This window comes from Falco naumanni, chromosome 5 (assembly GCF_017639655.2).
Source record: "Falco naumanni isolate bFalNau1 chromosome 5, bFalNau1.pat, whole genome shotgun sequence".
Taxonomy (NCBI): Eukaryota; Metazoa; Chordata; class Aves; order Falconiformes; family Falconidae; genus Falco; species Falco naumanni.
The window spans coordinates 2,743,259-2,769,568 of NC_054058.1; the positions used below are offsets into that span (position 1 = coordinate 2,743,259).

The 26,310-nt window shown below is 39.8% G+C and overlaps 1 protein-coding gene across 4 annotated transcripts in view; it reads right to left on the minus strand.

Moving 5' to 3' along the window:
- STXBP5L (syntaxin binding protein 5 like) overlaps positions 1–26,310 on the minus strand; it is a 209,063-nt gene that overhangs the window by 23,952 nt on the left and 158,801 nt on the right. For 2 of the 4 annotated variants that reach the window (XM_040597097.1, XM_040597094.1), the window contains 2 exons: positions 21,617–21,682; positions 960–1,130 (listed from right to left, as the gene is read on the minus strand). In XM_040597097.1, the coding sequence (XP_040453031.1) occupies positions 960–1,130; positions 21,617–21,682 (237 nt within the window). Of the gene's footprint in view, positions 1–959; positions 1,131–21,610; positions 21,683–26,310 lie in introns of all 4 variants that reach the window. The other 2 variants (XM_040597095.1, XM_040597093.1) reach the window with 1 other exon arrangement.

The window sequence follows — 26,310 nt, forward strand, 5'->3', positions numbered from 1 at the left end:
TAAAAATATTAAACTCTATACTTTCTGTTGTTTAAATATTATTTTTTACCTATTACTAAAAATTGAATACAACCAAAGCTACAGTCCTACACAATTTATTTTGATGTTTTTGATAGACTGAAGTTTTTCTGCACAGAAAATGCATTGCTTTATTACAAGAATGAGGGGGAGCTGGAAGCGTGGGGGACGAGGGTCAAGGACACTGACAGCAGAGTGGGAATACTATCAGGATCAAAGAAAAACACATCAGCTGAATGTTTTTTGCTTAAGTGACCTGCAGATATAGCTGGCACTGCTGAAATTATAGTGGGCTTATTGGGAGTTTTAAGCACATCGCATTGCCATGAGTGGTCCAATTTGTATCTCTCAGTTTCATCGAGACTCTGCACCCAGGTAGATCAAGATTTGAAGACTGTTTTTTCAATCATTAAAGCAAGAAATTTACTAAAATTACAAAAATTTGGTTAATTATGGGTTAATTATGGTTAATTAATTAATAAATGGTGGCCAGGGATTTTGGAATTTTCAAAAACCTTCAGTACCAACAAATAAATAAATCAATAAATATGTGCAAAGCCTGAACTCACATTCTAAAAATATCTTACTCCTTTTCAGACTTGGTAAGTAAAGACAACGAGAGCTTAAAATGTTAGTAATAGTAGCTGTCACAACAACTGTACATAAGCTGCTATGAACAACTGCTGTTCCAGAACCGAGTGCCCGCCCCACAGATGCGCGGGTCGGCCAGGTTCAGCATTCCGCATCCTCAGGCAGCACCGAGCTCAGGAGCAGGCTTGTTAGTAACAACACCAACACACAGGGGTTGTTCTCATTCTGAACACTCAGATGAAGACAGCAGCTCAGGGCAGTGACTAGGACAAGGATCATGCTGAACTCATTTGCTTTTACACCCGGTGAGAAATTTGCAAATACCTAGCAAAATATTCATGGCTACCCACCTTCTGTGGTGACTGGGAGAGAAATCTCCATGCAGGCTGCGGACTGCGCTTTTCTGAAGGGGGGCCTCCCAGGCCCTCGGCGGTTTGCTTTTGAGACATCTGCACTGGAAAGTCGTTTTCCTGAACTGCAGCTCTGGGATGTTGGACTTGTACAGTGACCGTTCACGTGATCTGGAAAATAAATGCATTAAGTGCTAGGTAAAGTGTCCGCTTCCAAAATTTACAATGGAGGAGATGCATGTTCAGATACTTAAGAATGAGTTAAATAGCATCTTCTGAGAATAACTACCCATTTGTCTTACCAACTCAGTAAGTATATGTAAGAATAACTCACCATCTCTTTAAGGTATACTTTGAAAAAACCCCAAAGGACACAGAACCGGTGCATGTTCTTGCAGCTGCAGATCCCACAGCATTTTGTTGACCTATCCCCACAGGCAATTTATCAAGATACTGCTGGTAGCACCGCCATCCCTGCTGTTGTGTCTCCTAACAGATAGTAAATACATTTGAACACTATCTTTCCTTTTTGATGTCATAAGGAACTGCAAGTATAATTTACCACAGGATAGAATTCAGAGCATCTTCTCTAGCCAACTCAAAGCTGCACGAAACAGGCACCTAACTGCCACTGCTTGGGATAAAAGCAGCCATAACATTGCTAAGTCTTTTATTCTTTATGTACCACACAGATATATTTTACTGCTAAGGAAACTGACTGCTGAACAATTGATTTGTCTGCTACAGATCTAAAGGGATGAGGCTAAGTCCTTGGACCCCTGCTAGAGGCCACGGTCAATCAGCACAGTCGCTGCTGTCTGCTGGGGTGAGAAACAAACCACGGCTGCTTTGACCCCCGCCTACATTCGCCTGTTCTTCCCCACCGGCAACAGGTCTTTAAAACCACGACAATCCACTGATTGAGGCTGAGATCAGAGTGGGTTGGACTGGATTGTAAAACATTCAGCCAATATTTTTCTTCCTCTCATGTTGGGTAAAGCAACATGAGAAGAATTACCAAACGAAATTTTCCCCTCAATATACAAAGGGATGCACACTGAGGTATAATTAAATTATTTTTGGTCTGCAAGTAATTCATACTTACTAATTTAAGTAAACAGCAGGTAATGAGCATAACAAAAAAAGACTTCTGCAAGTACACTGACTACTTCTATTCAAAACTATGGAAGTCAATACTATAGGTATGGACAAGCCTGGAGTTTCTCCCTTCATCTCTAAATGTCAGTTTATTTATTTCTGAGAATTAGATTAGTCTCAGATTCTGCATATAAATATCATATTTCGTTAACTCTCTTTGATTTCTATTGTATCCAAGAAAAAGATGAACGTTAATATACCAAGATAAATTTATCTCTTGGTTACTATGCCATGACAGCTCCACTGTACCTGTTTAAAACCTATTTCTATATTCAGATGATAAAACAGACTCTATACTGAATACAGCATATAGCGTGCTATTATATGTAGTCTTCCAACGTGTAAGTCATGTCCTTTCCAAGTGAAAGTAGTACAGCCTTAATGAACAAAATTGGAAAGAATTGTTCAGAATTACAGTTTAGAAAGCAATTTAGTATCTGTACTGCATAATGAGACGGCTCTGTAGGAGACACAATTTTCATGATCCTTATCATGTTTCTTAATAACATGGCTATTAACTGAGCTAACAGCAGATATAAAGCTGATGTGGATGATTCATTCAAGTTATAGTCAGGGAATTTTCCAAAATATGCAGGAACTATTCATATATTTCAGCAGAAAGTCCTTTGAGACGGGGGCTTTGTTCAAGGGCACAGGCTGACTGTTCAACCTCAGCAGCAGACACATCCTCATCCAGCTGCTTCCTTTCTTCAAAATTCAGTTTGTGTGAAGGAGTTGCAGCATGAGATCTAATTATCTCCAGGGGGATCCTAGGAAGTGGTGAGGAACATAACAGAGTAATAAAGAATCATATTCTGTAGAAACATCAACAACATTTGTGAGGCCCTTTCCCTGAACCTTGTACAGAACGGGCACGATTCATCTTAACCCCCCTAGTCACTTGGCCAAGTTTTAAGATAAGCGCTGCCATGCTTCTCTTGGTGTACTTGCTTGTCTCTGTTACCTTCAAAGGCCTGAATTAAACAAAAACAATCAGTAGGAGCTGGGTACATAAATCCCTATAACTGTTTTGACAATGCCATTCCAAATAAGCAAAGCCAATTCCTGTGTTAAAAAAAAGTAATAAATCATCAGGCCTCATCCTAGAAACTGCAGGGACACCCCTTCAAGTACTGAAGTTGGAGAAATGCTAATGAGTGCTACGACAACGAGCAAAAGAAGGTTTTTAGTGATCAGCTATGTGCTTTTCTATGTTTTAACACTGCTCTGTTCTTCTGATTAGATATGATTATTTTTTAAACATATCCAAGGAGCAATGCAGCTCTTCAAACCTTAGTAAAACCAAAAAGACACTGTACAAAGAGTAATATAATTATGCAAAGTATGACTGCAACGTTTTTGTGGAGAAGCTGAAAAGAATCAAGCAGATAAGGACCACCCAAATCTATGAGAAAATCCTGTGTGTGTAATTAAAAAGTAATTTCTCACATTTTTTATAGGATAAGCTCAGTGATATAAAACATTTCTAAAGAAAGCTTACGTCCTATTTAAGAAAGAGTTCATTACCACATTGTCTGGGAAAAAAAAAAAAAAAAGCATGCAAGAAAAGTCACCCCAAAGAACAGAGAGAGGAGGCTTGTAAAAACCTGGCTCTCCCCCCAGCTTTGTTTGACCGCAAGGAGGAACACCATACTACCTTTTTTCCTTGCTGGCTTACCGCTTTTGTCACATGCTCACTGGGGCTGTTCTCATAACAGAAACACCAGTTGATGCTGGAGACCTCAGCACTGGTACCCGAGAAGCAGCGCACAGATCGCTCTGTGCTGCACTGCAACAGCTCCTAACGCTCTCCTCGCCTGGGGAGAAAGCCCTGCACAGAAAGCCCCCTTCCCTTCCCGACCCTTTCCCACCACTGCACTTGCCATCGCCTCCTACCCCTTCCCGTGGGTGCTGCTGCCCGTGAGGACAAGGCAGTTTGCGTTACACGCTCTGGTGCTCCCAGACTGCCGCAGCAAGTACCGGTTACCCCTGCACGGCCGGGGCAGCCTGGCCCAGCAGAGCTTGCCCTCCAGGCAGTCTTCAGACCAGGTAACAGCCATCCCACTCCGTCAGGGCAGCCGCTGTTTCTACTGGTTGTGGGTAGTGAAGTAAATAGCCAGGGCTCACTTTGTAGCTATTCTGTTCATTAATTTAAAAATGTAAGGCTCGTGTAAGCCATTGGAAGTAATCACAGCGTATTACCCCATGCCACAGTGTATTAGTCCATTTCATACCGATTTATCTCCACACATTCTATCTAAGATATACTAAAATATATAAGACAAGTTCATGACACAAAATTCTCTAACGCTCTCCGTGTGCTGCTGCTACCGCGCAGGTCCTGGTGGTTTGCCTTTGGGCTCTCAGTGTTACCCCCAACAATTAAAAATGCTTTAGCTATCCCCATTACCAAACAGTAGCACCATTCAGTGCAGCGTGCACCCCAAAAACTGCTTAAAAAAAGAAACAACAGTGCTGAATGGAAGGCCAGTGTGTCACACCAAATACCAGCGAGACTATGAGATTCAGAGGAACCAAAGAAGGAACATTAGTTACCGCGAACTTAGTGAAACCACTAGAGATTGCACATGCCAGGTGACAGCGGCAAGCCTGCTGGAGCCTCAGATTTGTTGTTTTGAGGAGTATTACACAGGCAGGGAGCATATTACATATACACATGCTGACTTTAGTTTACACACAGTAACATGTATATGTTACACAACCTGTCTTGTCACACCACTGTTCTGAACTACTGGGTGACCTTTGCAAAATGCAAAAGGAACCAAAACATTAGCACTGAAAAGCTGATCTCTTGTTAAAACCAAATGTATTAAAAATGTCAGCAAGAAAGGAAAAACATGTACTTGCAGTTGCTGCCCAGCAAGTTGTGTTACACTGGACATAAATAAAAAAAAATTAAGACCATTTCTCTCAGTTCTACAAAGAGATAAATTCTGACCGGAAAACTAGCTGAAAACCAGTTTTTACTAATGATCTGAGAGAGGCTGAGAACAAAGGAATTTAAACATGAGTGATTAGAAGCATTGTAATATCATCCTAAATTGTACCAAAGCAATCAATAAAGGAAGCAGGCGAGAGGTCCAGAGACAGATGCTTTAATGTGGAGCAGAAGGAACCTGAAAAATGAGTCCCAGAGAATCTCCTCAACCAACCCTGAGGAACGCAATGTCTACTGTTAAAGGGAGGAAAAGTTTCCTCTGCGGAATTTGTCTGTATTATCAACAAATTAGATTTTGGGTGATAACTATGGGTGTGACTAACCTGATTTCTTTACCCAGCAAAGAAATACCTATTTAAATCAAGAAAGAGATCTCCTAACTGTAGAACTGGCCTGAAGAACGGTCTCAGGTTTGCATGCAGAATAATGAAAACTGGTGTTCAAGGCGCGTGGTCGGTCATTAGTGAGGACACAGACGGCCACCTTACGCTTTCAAGTCAGGATCATGATTTTCTCTTGGTGCAGGTCTGCCAGCCAGGCAGGGCAGGAGGCAAGAGCCCTAGCAGAAGAGGTGAGCAGAGATGTCCTGCCAGCAAAAGCGTCTATTTACCTTCATCAGTTTGAAGAGAAGGATGAATTGCCCTATTGACACACCGCTCGTACACTTAGGTCCGCACTAAGAGCATAATGTGCTGTCATTGTAATGCACTGCCCGGGTAATATAACGGCATTCTTCTCATGGTAATGAACTCCTGTCGTGCACTTGATTCTAGATATTAGCGTTTTTTTGAAAGCAAGGTGAACAGATTTATTTTTCTGAGAAATAAAATACTGTGAAGTGGTTGAAAATGTTGTGTGTTGTCACTGACAGACCCCCTTTTAAAACTGGTATTTTTCCCTGCAATTATGAATAATGAAACCAAAATACAAAACAACACAAATGAAGAACACTAAGAATATATTACTACATGTCATAACATTACTACTGCATTATCATATCTGAAAAACCAAACCCAGCAGTGCAAATCTAAAAAATATACCTAGCTTTGTTCCCTGAGAAGAGTGGGAACATTTTGGCTACCTGTATCTAAGCCTGCTCCTCAGATTCCTCTGCTGAATTTCTAGCCATCATGTAACACCCCACTACCGGACTGAATGTCTCAGAAAGTTCACAGGACTCAGCGTGCCTCGACAGCATAATGTAACGTAAATTGTTGCCGTGCTTTGTGCAACAAACAGGAAAGCAGACAGAAAGCTTGATTTCATTATGAAACACGCCGAGCTGTACAGAGGACAACACTGAAACATGCATGTAGAGTGGATGAACCCCAAGACCACCTAGGATATCAACAACTAATCCTGAGCACCCCTCATTAGTAGCATTGCACCTGCATTTTCAAGATGGAAAAATCTGGGTTTAATTCTCTGGTTTTGCAAAGGAAAGATTTTTCAGAGAGGCTGGATCAGAAACATTTTTTCAACTTGAACATGGCAAAAATAAAGCATGACACATACATGTTGGAGACTTTCCAAACAAAACTCCACCTTTCCATCTGAAATGAATAAACATAATGCAAGATAACTATAACAAAAGTGTAGTCTATTCTAACCAGGTTCTTTCAGAGATTCTTCCTTTGATTTTTCCAAAACCTTTTGTTTTTAACTAGAGGTAAGAACGTCTGAAATAACTGAGCTAGCACCATTTCACAGATGCTAACACGTACATAGTTTGCTTGCAAATACTTAACAGAAAAAAGCATAGGCATGATCAATTCAGGCATTCCAAATATAATTAGATTTACATACAATTTTAATGCAGCAATGAAACAATCCTAAAAAAAAACCCCTAAGTTTTTCCAAACTTGCTAACATTATACATCATAGATTTTGACAGATTTCATACCAGGTCACTGTAATAAATCAATCAGTAACAAGTGTTCATTCTTATTTTAGTGTTGCAAACCCAGATTTTATAGTTGGTAACCCCTGATTTAGAGTTATTATTTATCCTTCTTTTGGTATCACTTTGTTGTCAAAAGTACACATGGGAAATTATTACTCTCTAAAAACTCTTCTGCTTGCATACACAGGTCACTTCCTAAACTTTGGATGGTGCTTGAAGTGCAAACAAGGCGACAGGACCATCTGCCTCCTGCCCGAGTCTCTGCCTACAGCTGACGGACTGTGAGAGCTCAGTCCCAATCCAGATTACTCACTAGAGAGGACCTCTGGGTGCAGGCAGGTCTGGTAAATCTATACGTAGCCCCAGATTTTGGTTGCTGGAGGGAATTACAATCTGAGAATTGCACAGAGACCACAGAATGGAAGAATACTACGTATGTGTTGGCACTGCTTGAAAGGGGTGGAAAAATGACTTACCTTTGAGAGTCCTCAGTAAGGAACTCCTCTTGAAGTGAAAACAGAGAACGTAGGAACAGAGAATATCTATTACACTGTGAGCCTAACAGCTCCCTATCATTTTGTTATTATCAACTCGACAATGTATGATGATCTTCACTGCTTGTTTTGTTGTTTCAGCTAACAAATTTTACTGCCTTTCCTTCGTGACTACATTTAACTATCAGTTATAAACATTTTAGTTAGGGTATAATTTTGATAATTTTAAGCACTTACCTTTCCTTTAAACAACTTGCTTGTCGAATCTCCCATATCAGGTTTTTGTTTGTTTGTTTTAAATCTGGAAGCATTAGAACTCAGAACACAGCCCCTTTTGGCATTTGAAATATAACCACAGAGCACATGCCTACTCTGCTGTAATAGTCAGCAGTTAACCTGGTGGTCAGCTCTTCTTGCTCTTTTTTTCTGGTTATTTGAACTGGCAGGGCACTAATGTATCTGTTAATACAGTTTCTCTTTTAAAATTTTTTTACCATAAACCTTTCCTTATTTAATTAAGGAAGAAACCGATGCCGTCATACACCTGACCTGCAGCAGATGAAAGAGATTCTTGTCTAGTAGAGTTCTAGCTACAGAATATCAAAATACAAACCTGAAAAATGCAAAATTGCAGAGGCCAAATGCTTAAAACCATTTCTGTAAAAGACTTTCATCCAACCTACAATGTTTTTCATCTTAATAGCAACCAAACTTGCAGCAAAAAAGGCAAATCACACTGTGCACTGAATCAGTGAGAGCACAGCCAGCAGCCTGGGGGATGTAATCGTCCCCCTCTCTCTGGCACTTGTGTCACAAGTCCTGTGCTCAGTTTTGGGCTCCCCATTACACATAAAATATGCACATACAGGCAGGAGTTCAGCAGGGGTCCACCACGCTGTGGTATGGGAGCTGGCACACATGATGGAAGGGGAGAGGCTCGGAACTGGGTTTTTTCAACCTTAAGAAGAGAAGACCAAGGAGACCTTATTGCTGTCTGCAACTACCTGATCCAAGTACGCGGGGAAGATGGAGCCAACCACTTCTCAGAGGGCACGGTGACCAGATGAGAGGCAAAGGACACAACTTGGAACACAGGGAATTCTGGTTAAATGTAAGGAAAAACTTTTTTCTGGTGTGGATGATCAAATACTGGAAGAGGTTGCTCAGACAGGTTGTGTACCCCCCGTCCTTGAAGGCATCTGAGACTCAACTGGACACTGTCCTGACCTACCTGCTCCAACCAGACCTGCTTTGAGCGAGGTGATGGCCTAGACAGCCTCTAAAGGTCCCTTCCAACTTTAATTATGCTATAATTCTAAGTGATTCCTCAAGTTAGCTGCTATTTTCAGAATGAAATTGAATAGAAATTACCCTTCTAGAAGACGATACACACTGAACAGTCCACAAAACCCTTTGAGTGTAAAAAGACATATAATTTTCAATGTATATTGCCAAGTAAGGCAAGAAAAGCACTGTTACTGCTGGACGTCTGATTTGCCTTTTCTAAAAATGTCAGACAGCAACTCACACAATTTAAAAATTTCTGACATGTTCCTTAGCATTGTAAACAGAATCACAGATCCAGGAAAACTAGTCTAGAACTTTCCACTTAAAATCTACCTGTTTGCCCAATACAGCTTCAAAGTTTTGCCAGTGCCTAACGTCTGCTGTAAAATACTTTGAAAGGGTAAAGCAAGCATTGATGTAACCCCACTGCTGATCCTTAAAATAAAAATCAGGTCTTCTTTATGATATCTGGGTACCGTTTCATAGGCTTGGGACCACCCAGGAAGTGACACTACCCTTGCAATGAAATGCAAAGGCATTGAATGATGGATGTTTTCATATTATAATTCTATTATGATATGCATAAAGCATTAAGGAAAGAACAACCAGATTCCACAAACCTCATAGAAAGTGGAATGCAGGGTTAGAACCAAAGCTCCATTGTCTGACCCCTACAATCGTATTTTATGAAGCCAACTTTCCGAATTGAAGTTTTTGGGCTCTGCATCAGAAGACATTTCTCAAATCCTTGCAAAAACTAAGCTTATTTGGTACTTTGTCTAGTTTTTCACTGCTGTATAAAATGGGAGACATTAACTCTGACCTGCTAAAGAATTCATTCACTGCTTATAAATGCAGAAAGCATAAAAAATTATATTAATCGTTCGAAGATTACAGCTTAGCAAGAGGAAACAGAAGATGTCTGACTGTAATTGCATTTTATTTTGTTCTTTGGCTAATAAAATCTAGGTGATAGCATAAATTTGTACAGTGAAACCATCTGTTCACAGGAATTAAATAAAAATCAGCAGTCACCAAGTATCTACACCTTTAGTTAGGACTTTTGTCTAGCTCCCTGTGATCAGCTGGAAACTCTGTAAGCTTTTAATAATGTAAGCAGAAATACTAACAAAAAGAAAATTACAAGCTGATACTTAAAGTGGCTGGTGAAGCAAAGTTAGAAAACTCTCATATTAAAGCAGTTGTATGTGTCTGGATATATCCCAGATTCTCCACCTGATTAAATTAGATTAAATCATTCCTTTCACTGCAACAGTGCATGGAAGTGTAGACGATCTTTTCAGAAAACTTTGGGAAAGAGTATTAGGTTAAAAAATAAAGATACTATCATGCAGAGCTGCCTCTGCAGGATAACAGGGAAACTGTACAGTACAGGCAACAGCAATGTCACGTTTTTCTTTGGCCAACTCGAATAAACCCTGGGTTACTGTGGTCTGCAGTATCCAGCCCCACATATGGCAGTCTCCCGTTTCTCCGGCGATATGGCATCCACAGGGGACAAACTCTTCGGCAAGGGCAGACAATAATCACTACATCGAAATAAAAAGATGCTGAGGTTGACTTTATCAGTCATACAGGGGTCGAAATGGAGTCCCAAAGTACCTTTAAGTCATGAAAATCCTGACAAGGTTTAACTAGAACACCCTGAGTCATCAGATTATTCCCTTAAATACCAGCAAACTACTCCCCAAGCAATTTTCAGCACTTGCAGCACCTCCACCTGAAATAGATTTAATTTCTACTTAATCTCTACTATTACAATTCAAAGCAAAATGAGAGTAAGGACATTACATGAGCCAGACCCTAAGAAGGGAGCAGAACTGTAAGCTGCCAAATGCTAATGTGCTTCCCAACTAGCTGCAGTTGGCGCTGAGAGCAGGTGATGCATCAGCACTCTGCAAAGAGCTATGAGCCAGGGCCAATGCGATGGACGTACGCTACCTTACCGTTTAAAAATGGTGGCCAGAGTATCTTTACAAAAAGTGTGGACCAGAGAGTACTGTTATCCCCTGAATATTCAGACTATGGGTACAATCTCAGGCAACAGCCAAACAGTGGCTAGATAATCTCTAAGAGCCCGCCAGCATAGCCAGGGTATTTTGGAGCAGAAGTAAATGAAATGAAATGCAGACATTACTCATCACCTTTTCCAGGAACTCTTATTTAAATTTAGCTTCTTGTGTTGGAAACGAAGGGCTTTTTCCAGCCTGTTGTAAACTAAGCTATCTATAATTCAGCACAGTTTTAATGGCTAGAGTAATTAACAGGAATCTTCTGCCCTTCGAAAACAGTCAGGAAGGAGAACTGAAATAAGTTTTTCTGGTTTGTTTCAGGATTTTTTTTTTTTTAAACCTTCTTCTGCATTGATTAGCCATGAATATCTGCCAGTTTATACACTGAATGTTGCTTCCACATACTTTATCCTTAGCAATCCACCAGGCTTCTTGGTAATATGAGTACAGAGTCCCCAGTAGCTGTGGCAGTAACAACAAACAGAATGCTCAAGTGACAGTTTCCATAATACCTTTTGGTGTGTTTGAAGCTTTTGAAATTAATGGAGTTCCACTAGTTTCTGCAAGATTTTGAAATAGACCTTCTTAGACTTATTTTTAGTTTATATTTAACTTGTTCTACAGTATTAAAATGCAATGGGTACAGATAAATAGAGGAATGGTAGAAACATGACTGTTCTGAAATCAAAATCACAGACAGGATTATGTATTTCATTAATCTTCAAACTTCCCTACATATGTCAGACATTTAAGATGGACCATCATGCCTCCTATGCTCTTAGGTTGGATTTAACTTTTACAGCTTTCCTTTTGTACATAGTTGTCCTGCTCCCCAGTCCTGGGGGTTTTAATGGTTACAATATTGTCCAGCTCCCAGCATGATTACAGGAAAGCTGATGATAAGGCAGTTTTTACCTCTGATATGCAACTTCTTTATATGACCCAATAAAGCCCTCACTGCTTCTAGCCAATTTGTTTCTTGCATTTCTGAAAACCTATAAATCCAGTCTTTTACAGATAAAATTTACCTTTCTCTTGTGTTATGATTTAGGATCTAAATCTATTTCATGCTATGCATCCTTCAAGATGATATATTTTTAATAATACTGATAAAAATAAGTTTGATCCGTGGAGTATGGTTTAGCCTTAGGTCCTACTCTACGGTTATTTTGGTAGTCTAAGTATTTGCCTACCCTCTTAATAGCTGCCCAATTATTTAGTGATAAATATTAATTTACAGGTCTATAGCTGCCTACATCACTCCTTTTACCTTTTTGGAGTATTATGAGTATTACAATAGTTCATTTTTTTTTTGGGGGGTGTGTGTGTATTCCTACATTCCTAGTTTCTTAAACATCACAGTTGATGGAGTAAGTTATTCCAACTAAATCCTGTACACGAAACCTGCACAATCTGAATTTCCCAATGATTTTTCAACATTTATTTACTTAATCTTTATCAGGAGCTATTAGCAGTTCTCCAAGTTCTTCAGTCATTTATAATGTGGAAGACACATTTATTACCCTGCCTTTTGCCTTGGGGAACAGTGCTGCGTTGGTTGATACATGCACATGATTCCTAGTGACAGAAATTAAGTTCAGCTGCATTATGCAAGGATGTAATCTAACTTTTATTTCTATCTCTAAAAAGACACTCAAAGTAATGAGGCATGGCTACATGGCTTTTTCAGTCATCTTACACAAGAAACTTCCCATGAGAGCAAAACTAGAAAGGACTTCTTGAGACTGAGAATATTTAAAGACACGTATAAAAATCTTTGTGTGAACCACACATTCCAACCCGAACGCCAGGAGCAAGCCCCTTTATGTGGGTATTTAAGAGGGCATGATCTACTCCAAATATTTGTAGGTTAGGCAAGATGTTGAATTTTCATTTTAGGTTTCTTGAGGTGAAATTTTTACTCTCACTATGCATTTCCACTGAAATATTAAAGAAAAATTGAGAGAAAGGTAACAACAAACTGTGTACTTATCAGTTGGGCGAGGTAAGTCTCAAGGAGAGGGCTGAGATACAAATGGCTGATTTCTGATCTGACTTCTCAGAAGTTCAAAGACAGTATAAACTACAGATGTACTACCATCTTATCACTGTCGTGGCTTGGAATTTGTACAAGTACAGAAAACAGACTAGCGCATGCATTGGGTGTTACAGGCAGAGATAAACATCACTGACAACCAGTTATAATGGCTCAAGTGGGCAAAAGGTCCTGGAGCCTTTTCATAGTAAAATGTTACACACAGAGTGTGTAATGATTGACAAAATACGTCTACATGAAATAAATAAATATTCAACAAGCAAAATGCTGACAGCTGCCAACAGAACTGTATGGGTTAATAGGTGGTTTTTAGAAAGCCTTTTCAGACAAAGCCTCCGAGGTTATTGTGTTATCTCATGAATCAGTTGGTAAAATGTTTTGCCAATGAATGTAAGGAAGTTTAAAGCTGTTGGCTTTCGCCTACCGTACCAAGATCAGTCTTAAGATCTGTTGGCAGACTTAACTTTCTTGATCCTTTAACTGAAACAACAGAAAAAGGAGAAAGGCAGTTGTTAATAAGTAAGAAAGAAAAAGGAGCGAGGGACAACAACATGCCATCTTGTGCTTAACACCATGTTGCAAATTTGTAGCACTTTTTAAAATCAGCATATAAAGGCAGAATTATGGTTTAAATATTTTCATGTACACCATTCAGCAAAATAAATGTAACTGAACAAAGAAGCACTGGAATAAACATTACTCCAGCTCTCAAGAAGCGAATGGTGCTTTACACAGCTTTGGCTGTGTGCTGCAATATCTTACCTTGTGATGACAGGAATGATTAAAAAACCCTCAAATGAGATTAAAGGCAAATATTGCAAATGCTGGTTATGCACCATAGCACAAATATTTAAACACCTGGAAACCAATTTAATAAGAGGGTGCAATGAAATGATGAGTTCTGATGACATCATACCTCAAGATACCATTTGAAAAAGAGCGGGCATATTGTACAGGTAATGGAGACAGAACACACCACTGGAATATCACGGAAAGGAAGACAGATTGCACAGAAACGAAATACAGCAGCTTTGGGATATAACATGGTGTTATCTAGACAACAAAATATTACACTCAATTTACTGAAAATTTAATTGTCTGTTGTGTTCCAATTATGCAAGAAAACTACAATTTTGCTTCTGTTCAAAAATGTTTTCATTTCCTTATATGCAAGCACATTTTTAAACAATGAACACCCGAGAACTGAAATGAAGCATGTCTTGTAGCAGCCAAAATGGCATTAAGTTTATTAAAAGAATGCCTTAAGAAATCTTTCATTAATTATTCAGAAGACTTAATGTCCAATATGGTTCTTTCATTTTGCATTCACTCAGTATTTGGTCACATTGTTTTCTGGCTTTTACCCCTCACCCATACTGTCTGTTACTAGAAGTGAACAATAAAGTTTTTGGCAGCTAACTATTATACTTCTACAGAAAGTCCCACACGGTAAGTATCATAGTGACAGGAACACAGGGACACATGAATATAAGGAACAAGTCCTTTGTCATTTCTATTTAATCAGCTTTTAGGTCAGAAGGATGCCCAGAACAGCCACTTACCATTTCAAGTCACAGAGCCCCTAAAAAGAAATTCTGTTTCATTCTTTCATGGTGTCATAAACTACGAAGCCTGCAATGTGGTAGAAGAAAATATCAGCTGACACCTACATTAGATGCTTTTTTTTTCTTTCTTCAGGGAAGAGCAGGAGAGCCCTTCAGGCTCTTGAGCAACATTTCGCAACCATACCATTTGAAAAAGAGCGGGCATATCGCACAGGTAATGGAGACAGAACACACCACTGGAATATCACGGAAAGGATAGCCCTCCCAGTAACACATTTCTAGCCGTCACTTTAACTGGATGCTTTGGGACAAGGTGAAAAGATCTCTTCAGATCAACCCAGCATCAAAATACACATCGCTAACACTACTACGTGAAAATTCTCTAATTTAGATACCGAGTGTTAGGCTCCCACGTCCACTTTAGGCACACACACTAAAGCAGCTTGATTTTCAGAAGAGCCTTTTAAAACCATTCCATTTATCTGAGCAGCTGTCATACACTCTTGCAGACTGGATGGAGGATACTGCTCCAAAAAATCAGGGCTTTGCTATAGAGAAAAAAGCATCATTTGTGATAAAACCTCCTTTTAAAGGAAGGACAACATCTGGCCCAACCAGCCCGCTGAAAAAGGATTCCCAATTCCTAAGGAAGACGGTAGGACACTTTACTAACAGACTAGGATCTAGATTAGTATATTTCAGAGCTATAAAACCTAGCTGCAAATAACATCAGGAGCTTCTTTAGTGCTGTCATCATGGAGGCTTAGAGCTTTGCAAATTGGTGGTTTAACCTCTTTAATTTCTATGTTACAGGTGCTTCTGTACAACAGGAATTCTATGTCTTGTGTTATACGCCACAGCTGTTCCCAAATTGCCGTATGTGTGTCTGAACTGCAAGACGGCAGAAATAGCTCCCAGCTATTTGTGTGCAGGCTCACACGGCACATGCAAAGCGTGCATTTTCTGATTCCGCTGAAGGACTGTAAACAGGCTTGATTTGGGAGCTGCCACAGCTGAGCATGCTGAACCGGCTGAGGATTGGAAAGGAATATATAGCTGATGACTTGGTTTATGGGTACAGCGCTGGAACAGAGGACATGGGGAGCAGGTGGCCAAAGGAGACACACAGCGCAGGGAAATGCAGGAAGCGCAGTTGAGGATGCCAGGAGTCACTCCTAGCGATATCTCCATCAACAAATTTGGAAATTTTTGGTGTAGGACACGATTGTGCTAGGACAGAGTGTGGACCCCTGTCAATAGACAGTATCTTTAAAGGTAAAAACAAAAGGAGCAGCTGGTTGCTTTCATGATTTACTGTGATTAAAGCTGTGCTTATTTTTTTTTATTAGGTAAAACTAACCTTTTACTGTTAAACAGGCCAGAATGCAGATATTATTATGTAACCTTTTTCTAGTACCCAAATCGTGTATATTTTACTCTACATTTATTATAAAGGAGGATCATGCATGTAATCCTGCCTTGCTGAGAAAGAGCTTTTGAAAACCAGTTTAATTTAAGGATGGAGTATAAAGGTTAAAGAGGATAGGAGAGTGGTTTGTTACCATTATCTGTTTGCATTCATGCTGGAGGCAGCCAAAAGAAATTGTGATGCCACAGTGCAAGGGCCAGACAGCCCCTGCCCAAAAGATCTTCACGTGTAAGAAGTCAAGTTACCGAACCGTGGGATGAGAAAGAGGCACAGACAGAGTTAGTAAGTACGGTCTGGCAGCTAGCTAAGCTGAGCACCCCGCTCTCCAGACCTGACAACATCCCATCTCACAGCCATACGGCTCCCATCACTCTTTCAATGACAACACCAAGGCACAACCGACAAATGCGTGCTTGCAGCTATGAATTTGGTGGTGTTTCCTTCAGCTACTACAGCAGGACCGTAGTCAGAGGATTTGATATTTTTTATAATGAAGGTGACTTCATAGAGCTGTTTTTCTGTTAGGGAGCTTCCACCTCCTCAACACTTTGGAATATCAGTCCCAGTTCCCCACTGCAAAAACATGGATTTAAGAGCCTAATATTTAGCTACCTGGTTGGACAGGGTACACAGTAAGGTCCTGGAGGTTTGGCTGCTGGGGGTCAGTGTACAGGCTGCCCGTTTGCTCTGGTGGCCTCAGCAGCACTTTCCCGTAGGAGCTACTGTCAAGCTGACCCTGACTCTCCCTCTGCCCTGCGCTGCAGCTCCTGCCACGTCACTGCCACTTGTGCCTGGCCACTCCTGCTGACCCGGGCCCAGGCGCCCGGACCGACATCCTCCCCGGTCCCTGGACCTGCCTGGCAGTCACCGGGCCATGTTTAGTCCTGGTGGCCACCCCCAGAGCCACCCTGCTCCCTTGCTTAGCTCCTGCCTCCCCAGGCCAGAGCGGCCACTCGCCCCCGTTGGCGAGCTCCAGCCCCCTGGAAGCCTGAGCCAGGCACCACGGGCTGCACGGGGGCCAGCCCTGCGCCAACCACCACGGCCCCAACCCAGGTCCCCATTTCCTCCCCTCCGCCACCTCACACTGCTCCCTGCTCCTTGCTAATCCCTACGGGCACATCCCTTCTCAAGACCTTAAGCAAGAGCGAATTCGTCTGATCCGAACTCCCCTCACGTATTGGAACAAGTGATAAAATGCACCTCGTATTCACGGTGCAGGAGCTAACCTCCCTTTAACGATTAATTTGCCTTCTGACTAGCAAACATTGTTTTTACTTCAGTAAGTAGAAATGGTTATGCTGGCAGTGTTATCAATAATTAAGATTCAAAATAAATTACACTCTTTGTTTTCCACGCACACAAAATGTTTTGAAAAATTTACTTTCTTGCGTGTTTTCCAGGAGAATATAATGTTCAAACTGAGCCACATCTCTTCAGCTACTCTGCAGTTACCCACGAATTAAAAAAAGGCAACTCTTAGAAATTTAATAATATTCTTCTCGAAACAAAGCTATTTAAAAACATTTCATGTAGGAAAGCAGAAGCCTGGCATGACATGGGCCTAATCCCAGCAGATTTCATCAGCAGAATGAATCAGGATAGCAGCGCTTGGAAATCATGGTTCTTATAAAAGCTCATAATCTTGCCATTATGAACCTGTTCCAATGCTCATGGGAATCAACTGCAGAATTCTTTACATAGCCTTCTCTAAGCTTTATAGAATTAAAAGCATTTTGGATGTGAGCCCCCAGTGTGAAAATGATTTCTTAAGAAAAAACATAAATGCACTTTCAGTTTAGAACATGCATTTGAGAAGTCATTCTCCTATACACGGACTGATGACGTTCTTTCCTTCTGGTCTTTGAAAAAAAGTCAAAAGTGTCCATCACATCTTACACAACAAAGTTAAATGATCTCTCAAAGATGCATTTTCATGTGCTCACAGTATATTCACAACTACTTCCATACAAAGCTGCATGGAAGTGGCTAAACAGTAAGGGACGTAGATATTATACAATTACATATATTATATTCCAAAGAGCCCCTGATTAAGTTTTCCTAATGAGATGATAAAAATAAAGGTAAACTTTACTGGAATGGGTACCGTTCCGTAACACATTATGTAGTCATTAACTGTGTTACTCCACAGAGCACCATTCACGTTAGGAGTGCTTACAACGCCTCAGAGGGGCTTTTTGGTTTAGAGCTACTGAGCTCTCCAATAGCACCGTGAATGTATGCAGAGTGACTGCAGCACAAAGCCCTAACTTTTGACCTCCAAATGACAAACAATGATCAAAATGCAGCTTGACTTTCTCCATCAAAAGAACACGGCATACACGAGTAAGAAGAAAATAGTCTGATGGTATTGAAAAATCCTGGCCTCCACTGTTCTTTATATGATCTGTGGGTTTTTTTAAGCCAATCAAATACCATTCTATGGCATGCCGTGCCGCACCACTGTCTCATGAAACATACTTTATATAGATAAGGTTTTTTGGGTTTTATTTTAAAGGGGTTATTGTTCCACAATTTTTACCAATGTTATTCCATATATATTGCTATATCTGGAATATATTTTACTTACAGTGGAAACACCACCACTCAGCTATTCACAAATAAGCAGAATCTTTCAAATGGCTTTATTAACTTTTCATCTTCCTGTATAATACTGGAAATCCACCATTATAGTATTTGAATAATAATTTAATTAAGATACCAGTGGTTAAGGAAGATTATTATTATCATCTGCCTACCATTCTTAAAATGCAAGGTTGTCACTTGCTGCTACTCTCTGTGTGGCACTGTGAATTTCACAAAGATTTTCATCAAATGGTTTAATTTCATGTTCTAGTCTGAAAAACATACAGAACGGCATTCTGATTTTTCAATTACGTTGTCTGCAAAGCCATGCTTTAGTAAACAGAACAGGAGGAGCAGCTGAAAAGACTGTCTTGTGAAACAAGTTTAAAATATTGCTTAATGGAAGAAGCTGGATTTGTACTGAGTTAGAAACTAGCCCTGCATGTAAAACAAGGAGCATCCTTCAGCACGGAGTCCCTTGCTCAGTGCTCCAACACTCCTATCAGTGACAGAACACAAATGCCTAATCCTGATTTGGGGCAGGGGACAAAAGAAACAAAGCTGGCTCTGCAGAAGCATAGTCAGAGGTTTAAACACTGACAAGCAGTAGGATGTAGGAAAAATATATTTTTCAGGGAAACCAAGATGGTTCAGGCAGGCTAAGCAATGTTCAGGATCAGACCAAGAGATGAGGAGGAAGATTTTTCAAGTTCTTCAAGAAGCCTTTATCAACACTGTTCTTATGGGCCTGACTGGAACTGAAATCCAAGTTGCTAATGACTCTTAGATGTAAAACTGTTTGCATCTACATTGGCCATTAGCATGCTGGAGGGATTCTTCCTAAGCATTGTCCTGGAGCCTCAAAGCATGCATGCAGGCACATCAATGTTGTTCCTCAAATCATTCCTCTTCTGATGGAACTAAGGATGGAGCTGCTTACTGGCATGCCATCACGTGCGTAGCGTTTGTCATGTGACTAGTGTCCTCAGGCTGTTTGCACTTTGCATACGTATTGTACAGGGGGCCGGTAACTGGCACGAACTTCACTGCCAGGTGAAGAACTGGCATTGCTGTGGTCTGGTGACCATAATGAACTGCAACAAAACGAACTGTTCCTTCTGTCTTTACAACCTCATCAGCTGGTGACGTAGCCATACCCAGTAGGACCCCCTTGAGCAGCAACTTGAATCACTTGACTCAGCAGCCAAGTGTGCCTTCTGTTTTTGCTGAACTTCTGGAGGATAAAGTCTTGGATCTTGTGGTCACGGGTTTTACAAACACAGCTATCAGGGGACTCTGCAGAGTACAGGACACCTCATTACAGAGCTTGTGTGCCATGAACGTTAAAGAGATCAAAGGCAAGAGTGGAAGTAGAAGGATCCTGCCTGACGAACCTGTAACTATGCAGATCTGCAAGTTGTGTTCTACGAGAAAGAAATGTCAGCCAGTACAAAGGCTGAAGTAGCTGCGAGCCTGTGCTGATAAGCACAAGGTAGTTCCACAAGTTCTTAGGTCACACAGATGACTAGACTGGATTGCGTCCAGTTTTAGAAAGAGGTATGCCACAGCAAAATCATTTTAGTTGTGCATTAATTTGAAAAAAGAAAAATAGTATAAGTCACAGTAAAAGTAACTTCTATTTTAAAAAGCAGTTAATTCTAATAATAGTTTCTGCCTACAAAAATTGCACCTGATTTCACATTTTGAAGTTTCAAATATAGCTTGGAAAACAACATGGAAGGGCTAAAATAGGAAATATTCATAAATATCCCATGTTTTCCCTGCTGAATGATCTCCAAAACAGAAAAGCAGAATAAATTTTGGAGCAAATTATCTTAAATTTATCTAAAACAGATATTTCTGATCAACAGCTGAATAAGAAATTGAATTTAACTGCAGAAAAAGTAAGGTTTTATAGGAGTCAGTCACCATTATAGCTATAACTTAGCATATGCACAGATGTTTACCAAGCCAGTGATCCCTTAGTTTTCAGAAAAGAGAGAGTTTCTAGCTCTTTTCTGGAGAGAGGATTGAAAGGATGAATCCCAGTTAGCCACACAATACTCTTAATTATACTGAGTTATCAAATGTTTTATTTTAAAGCCCATATCATGAGTTTGAGGCCCAGCTTAAGAGTTTGAGCTAGTGTTATACCAACACTTCACTTTGATATTACCATGTTTACAGAATTCGGTTGCAAATAGTATAAGGAAATATATATTACAAAACAGCTGTTTTGTTTTAGTTCTTGATATGTCAGGGAAACCCTTTTGTTAGTGTCATTTTTCTAAGTTACTAATTAATGGCCTCCATTCCAGATTAATATGTCCTGTTATAATAAAGTAAAATACGTGAAATAATATCAGAGAATTTGAATAGCATGTTTGTGGAAATTTGTTACTGAAACTAAGGCAAAAAAATCTATCAATACTTACCAAACTACAAGAAGCGTGATATGCATACCACAAGCAAAACGAATGTATCACAGCTATACCTCCTTATTTTCCATCACATTTCAAAGTCAGCTACTAGAAAGGAGTTCTAAGCAACGATTTTTATAAAGAGATCAATGCGGACTAGGCACTTGCAGGAAAAAAATCTCTAGGAACGAGATCAACTCCACCTTCTGAAGGACTATGGGTAAAATGGGAAACATTTATAAATTTTTAAATGGCCAAGATTTCACTGCTGGGTTAAAGCGGTTGGTGAGTATTTTAATTTGAGGTTACGCTTCCAGTATAAATTACATAACTTAGCCACTGGTGAGTTCTAATGGTTAATATTTACCATCTCCATATTGCTGGTTTTCAACTAATTTCTCTGTGTGCACATATGCATAATATATATATAAAATTACAAGGTCTCCCTACTGAAAAGAAAGAAGTCAAAGTCTTTTAAGAAAACAAGAGAAACAAGCCTCTAATAGGAGGATATAGGAATACACCTGCATGATGTTGTTAATTCAAATGTTTTCATACTCTTCACCTCAAGATGTATCACGTACATGTAATTTTTCTTTAAGTAAATAGACTTAGGATTTTATTGTGCTATGTAATAAGCACGTCTCCAGTAATTCCTTCTCTTTGGAACTGTAACTATGCACTTCACTTCTTTGGGATTAATGAAACACAGTGATGCATGACATGAATGGCTTATACAGACTGCAGGAAGAGAAGCCAATCACCTTTACCTGAAGTGGGAGACTTGCAACGCTCTAGCTCCAGGGAAACTGGACTGTCACTGAGTTCAGTCAGGCCTGAAAAACGGAGTTAAAAAGTTAAGTTACAATCTAACAGGGCATGCTTCAACTTTGTTGGCTGATGATATTCTGCACTTTAAAGTCAGTTTGGAGAAAGAAACGGTGTGAAATGTGAGGCAAATATTTTCAGGTAACTGCAGTTATCAGGCTGTCACTGCAGAAATTTAGGTCTGGTTTTAAAAAATCATGCCTCTTGTTAACTCAGGTTTGCTTTCTGAGTGCCTCAGGGTAGACAAAGAGTGACTGTACCTAACAAGAGAAAACAAGTAAATATAGTTTAAAATTTAAATGTCTGTGATATGAATCGAACTTACTCATCCCTGTCAACGTGATGTGAAACAACTCAACAACTCTATGTTTTCAACTGCTGCAAAATTAAGGGAGGAGACCTTAAGCCAGAGGGAGAAGAGGAAAAAAAAACCCAAAACCCAAAAAACACCCCGGTACTGGTGAAAGAAGAAAGCGAATAAAAAAAAATAATTACTGCTACTACGCAATATTAGGAACTTCTCTAGGAATTCACACAGGACAGTTCTTTTTAAAGGGCGCAGAGGCAATGGCAATGCTATCTGAACGTCACACACAATTTTAGGACAAGATAGCTCACGTACTGTTCATAAATACTTGTGAGGAACTTGTTTTCAGCAGTCTACAGTGGAAGACGGCAACACGTAATCTTAGTTTATACTGCTTAAGCTCGGGCTTGTTTCTGTGATCAAACTAAGATTCCACCGTTGGCACAGGTCACATGTACAAGTTTAAATGTGCCTTTTGGCATGCCGGGGGCGGGGTGGGGCGTGAAGTCTGAGCTCGTGCTATGCTCTGCCATGGCCTAGCTGCTGAGTAGGTAAACGGGGCACGGCCGTACCTGCTCAAATGCACCCTTCATACGTACCCCACGGTGCACGCTTGCTATATGGAGCCCTGCCACTTCACGCCACTGGGGACTGGCAGGCAGCCCAGCGCCAGGCACCCGCCTGCTAGAAACCGGCCTCAGCCCTCAGGTCACAGAGCCTGATGAGCGTTAATCCACGCTCAGATGTGCATGACCGCCATGCCTACACTGTGTTCACACACGCTCTGCATATGTATCCTGGAAGTCAAACGGCCTATCGCAGCCTTTCAATGTGCTTTAAGCTGGCACCACGACTCCTGCAATGTGACATATTTTAATTTTTATGGCTTCTGGACCCTCAGGCTCACAGATCCTCATCTCTAAAATTCACAGACTCTTGTTAAAAAAAAATAATAAAAAAATCTGCTACCATTGGGTGACCAATGCTGTTCTCTTCACATTGAAAACAATGGGACCTTAATATCTTTTTAATTTTGAACTTTTTCTGAGAAATGGGAAGAATCCAGAGTCCAAAAAAGCAGATTAAAAACCTTCTACCACTAACCAAGCTGTGTGAGTGCTTAGAACAACTTTGAACATGCTTTGGAAAAACAGCAGTATTGATTTGGCGCATTAAGTCAGTAGTAAAGACATCTTTGCTCCCGATTTTTAAGCAATAAAAGATCATAATCTAGATACTAATGTTGAAAACTGTATATATATATATGTATATATATATATATTTTTTTTAGAAGCATTCTTGAATCCTTGAGTCAACTTAGAATCTGTGAGGGAATTTTATGTTCCAATCAATTGTGAGTCCAGTCATTTTTGCCGTTATGACTGAATTCAAGAATTGCAGCCATTTAGGGACCCTCTCTACATACATATAGCTTTCTTACATCAAGTCTTCTACACAACTCTGGTGTTTCTGTATGTACCTAGAGATTTGGGACATAATTGGTTTTTGCTGCAGAACTGCAAAGAACAGTGGGACCAAGTTTGGCACATTTGCATAGCATCAGAGGCCCTGGATAAATAAAATGAAATATTAAACATTTTCTTTTGTAAACGCAGGATTTGACATACTAATATATTAACAGTATGGTTACGATGCGATTAATGAAATGCTTCTAAACCTTGTGCAGTTACTATTCGTGATAGTTACAATGTCAAATGCCAGGTCAGATTTTGCTTCTAAACGGTTTCTTTTTTGTGTGTGAGATTGCAGAAATGATACTACAGCTCAGTATAAATTATGGTGCCACTGACTTCAGTATGAAAGGTACCAAATTGCACCACTGTTCTGAAAAACCAAGAGCAACCACCGTGAGACTACCACAAGCCCTTTATGTTTGGCAACAGTTTTCCAACTTACAACAGTAAAGATACATTTCATGTTATGGTATTCAAAAACTGGTGAACATGTGAACTTCTCTACAAATCTAAATGACTTGTCAAGTCTCTATCACCTTTAACAATGGCCACCAACAGATGCTTTTTAAAAAAAAAAACAACAGTAAGTCCTCATGTTAAGCATAAGTGGTACTACGTGCCCTGCACAAGGGCATTGTCTTAACCTCAGACACTTAGATTTGCTCAAGCAATTTCTTTTTTTTATTTGCTTAAGCAAATAAGCAGATTTTCTCCTGCCACAAATCTTTCTTGCTCAGAAATATTATGACTTATTGTTATCCACCCATGTATCCAGTCTCTTTTAATCTTACTAAATTCTAAATCCCAAAGTTGTTACACAGCCATGAATTGCACTATCATCCTTCACTGAAAGGAATAAACATACATTTGTCAATTTTTATGTGTTGCCTTTGATTCCATTAAATGTCTTTTGTTTCCCTTTGAGATGAGGAAGGCAGCTCTCAAGCTTTTCTTTGTACTACTGTTTATTTTCTACTGTCATCTCCTTTGTAAGGAAACCAAGCTAAATCTTTTCAATAATTTATCATGTGTATTTCCACGCAATTCAGCTTCCCTCGAATGTTTGAGAGACTGCAACAGCTACTGAAGTTAGATTACAAATATATTTTCATTTTGAAGTTCTGTAAGCCCAATCTGTGTCCCAAGACATTTTAGCTAATTCTAGTCAAAAACCCTCATCCCAGCAAATTTTGAGTCCAGGTAGAGCAAGAACACAGCAGCAAAACTAAAGGCAAATAACCGAGACTGGCCATGTAAACAACCACCTGTGAGAAGATATACCCACTGACATTATAAAGAAGTGGGCTTTGATTTGAAAAAAATTATAAAAATGTGAAAATCCTGCAAGATGTAATTATATCACATGAGGCATTAAAGCACTTTAGAAGACATTTCACAGGATGGCCAGGGTTGGAAAGGACCTCTGAAGACCTGCTAGTCCAACCCCCTGCTCAAGCAGGGTCACCCACCACGTCCCATGGATACTTTTCAAGGTTACTGTAATTTCCATTTCCTCATCATTAGGGGATCAAAAACCCCATACTGTCTATAGTAAGGCGTAACAACTTTTAAGAACTCGTAATTTAAAATTTCTATCTCTGATTAAGTCCTTTAGACTGATTATTTACTTAAAAGCACCCAAAGCCAGCACATCTTTGCTTATAAATAAATGAATTATAATTTATCATAAATATTCACACGCCAATAAATAAGCCCAGTGTTATCTTAATCCATCATCTTCACAATTAATTTCCATACTATGTTTTCTTTGTGTTTAAATATGATGTATTCCTTGAAATGACAGTTAGTTCAGAATATAGCTGTCGACTTAAAACCCAACCTATATTAGCTTCTACTGTGTTGTCAGGTGTGATTTAAAGTGTCAATTACTAATAGCTAATGACTCATAACACAGTTTTCCATGTCCTCCTGTCAGACCAAGGTTACTTTTGCTCACATCCTCTCAAGGGACTGGCCTGAAAGAGGAACAAGGAGATCTCACTGAAAATTCTTCATTCTGAAAATTATTTCCTATGGATTAACATCCTTTTAAACTTGCTGACTTTCTGGATGCTTCAAAAATTTATTTTCTTGTTTTACCAACAGATGGTATGAATTTCTACTAGGAGATGCAAATTGCTTTTGCAAGTTGGTATTGGTATTTTTATATTCTGCTGCAAGGATGATCTCTGTAGATGCAGTAAATGTACTTGTTTTAATATCTGAATATATGTTGCTATCTAGCACTAGGTAATAACGTACCATTTTATTTCAACTTAAGACAAAAAAGAAAAAAAAAAGGAACCCCAACCAAACAGCACCACAGTTCTGCACTACTGCAGAGAGAGTTTATTTTATTTGGCTTGGCACATATTCTCGCTACAAAGGCAGGTGGCTGCCAGCAGCTGTGTATCAGAAGGAGCAGGACATCAACACCAGAAAGCTACCTCCAGCTCTGCACTTGCCTCACCTTAGCCTCTTACTTTCCTCAAATTACTTCCCTGCTAGGACAATTTGGTTTCAGTCTCTGCTGTTATGTATGCCTAGAACTCATCACATTTCTCCTTCTAATTTCTTCTCTTCTTGCTCCTCCCTTCCCACTTGCACCTCCCAAACCAGAGCATGTGCTGTCTTAATCCTTAAGTCCACTCTAGTTGCTTTTGAGTCTAGCTTACACATGTATACATTACTCTTACCAAGCTCTCTATAGATGTATTGGCTAGGATGTGAAACAATTATTTCACCAACTGTGCTTTGAATATTGGATGACCTTGACATGGGTGATATTGTCTTTCCTTTGGAAAATCTCTCCAACATATTGCTTCTTTTCCTTGTTTGATGGGTTTTTTTTCCC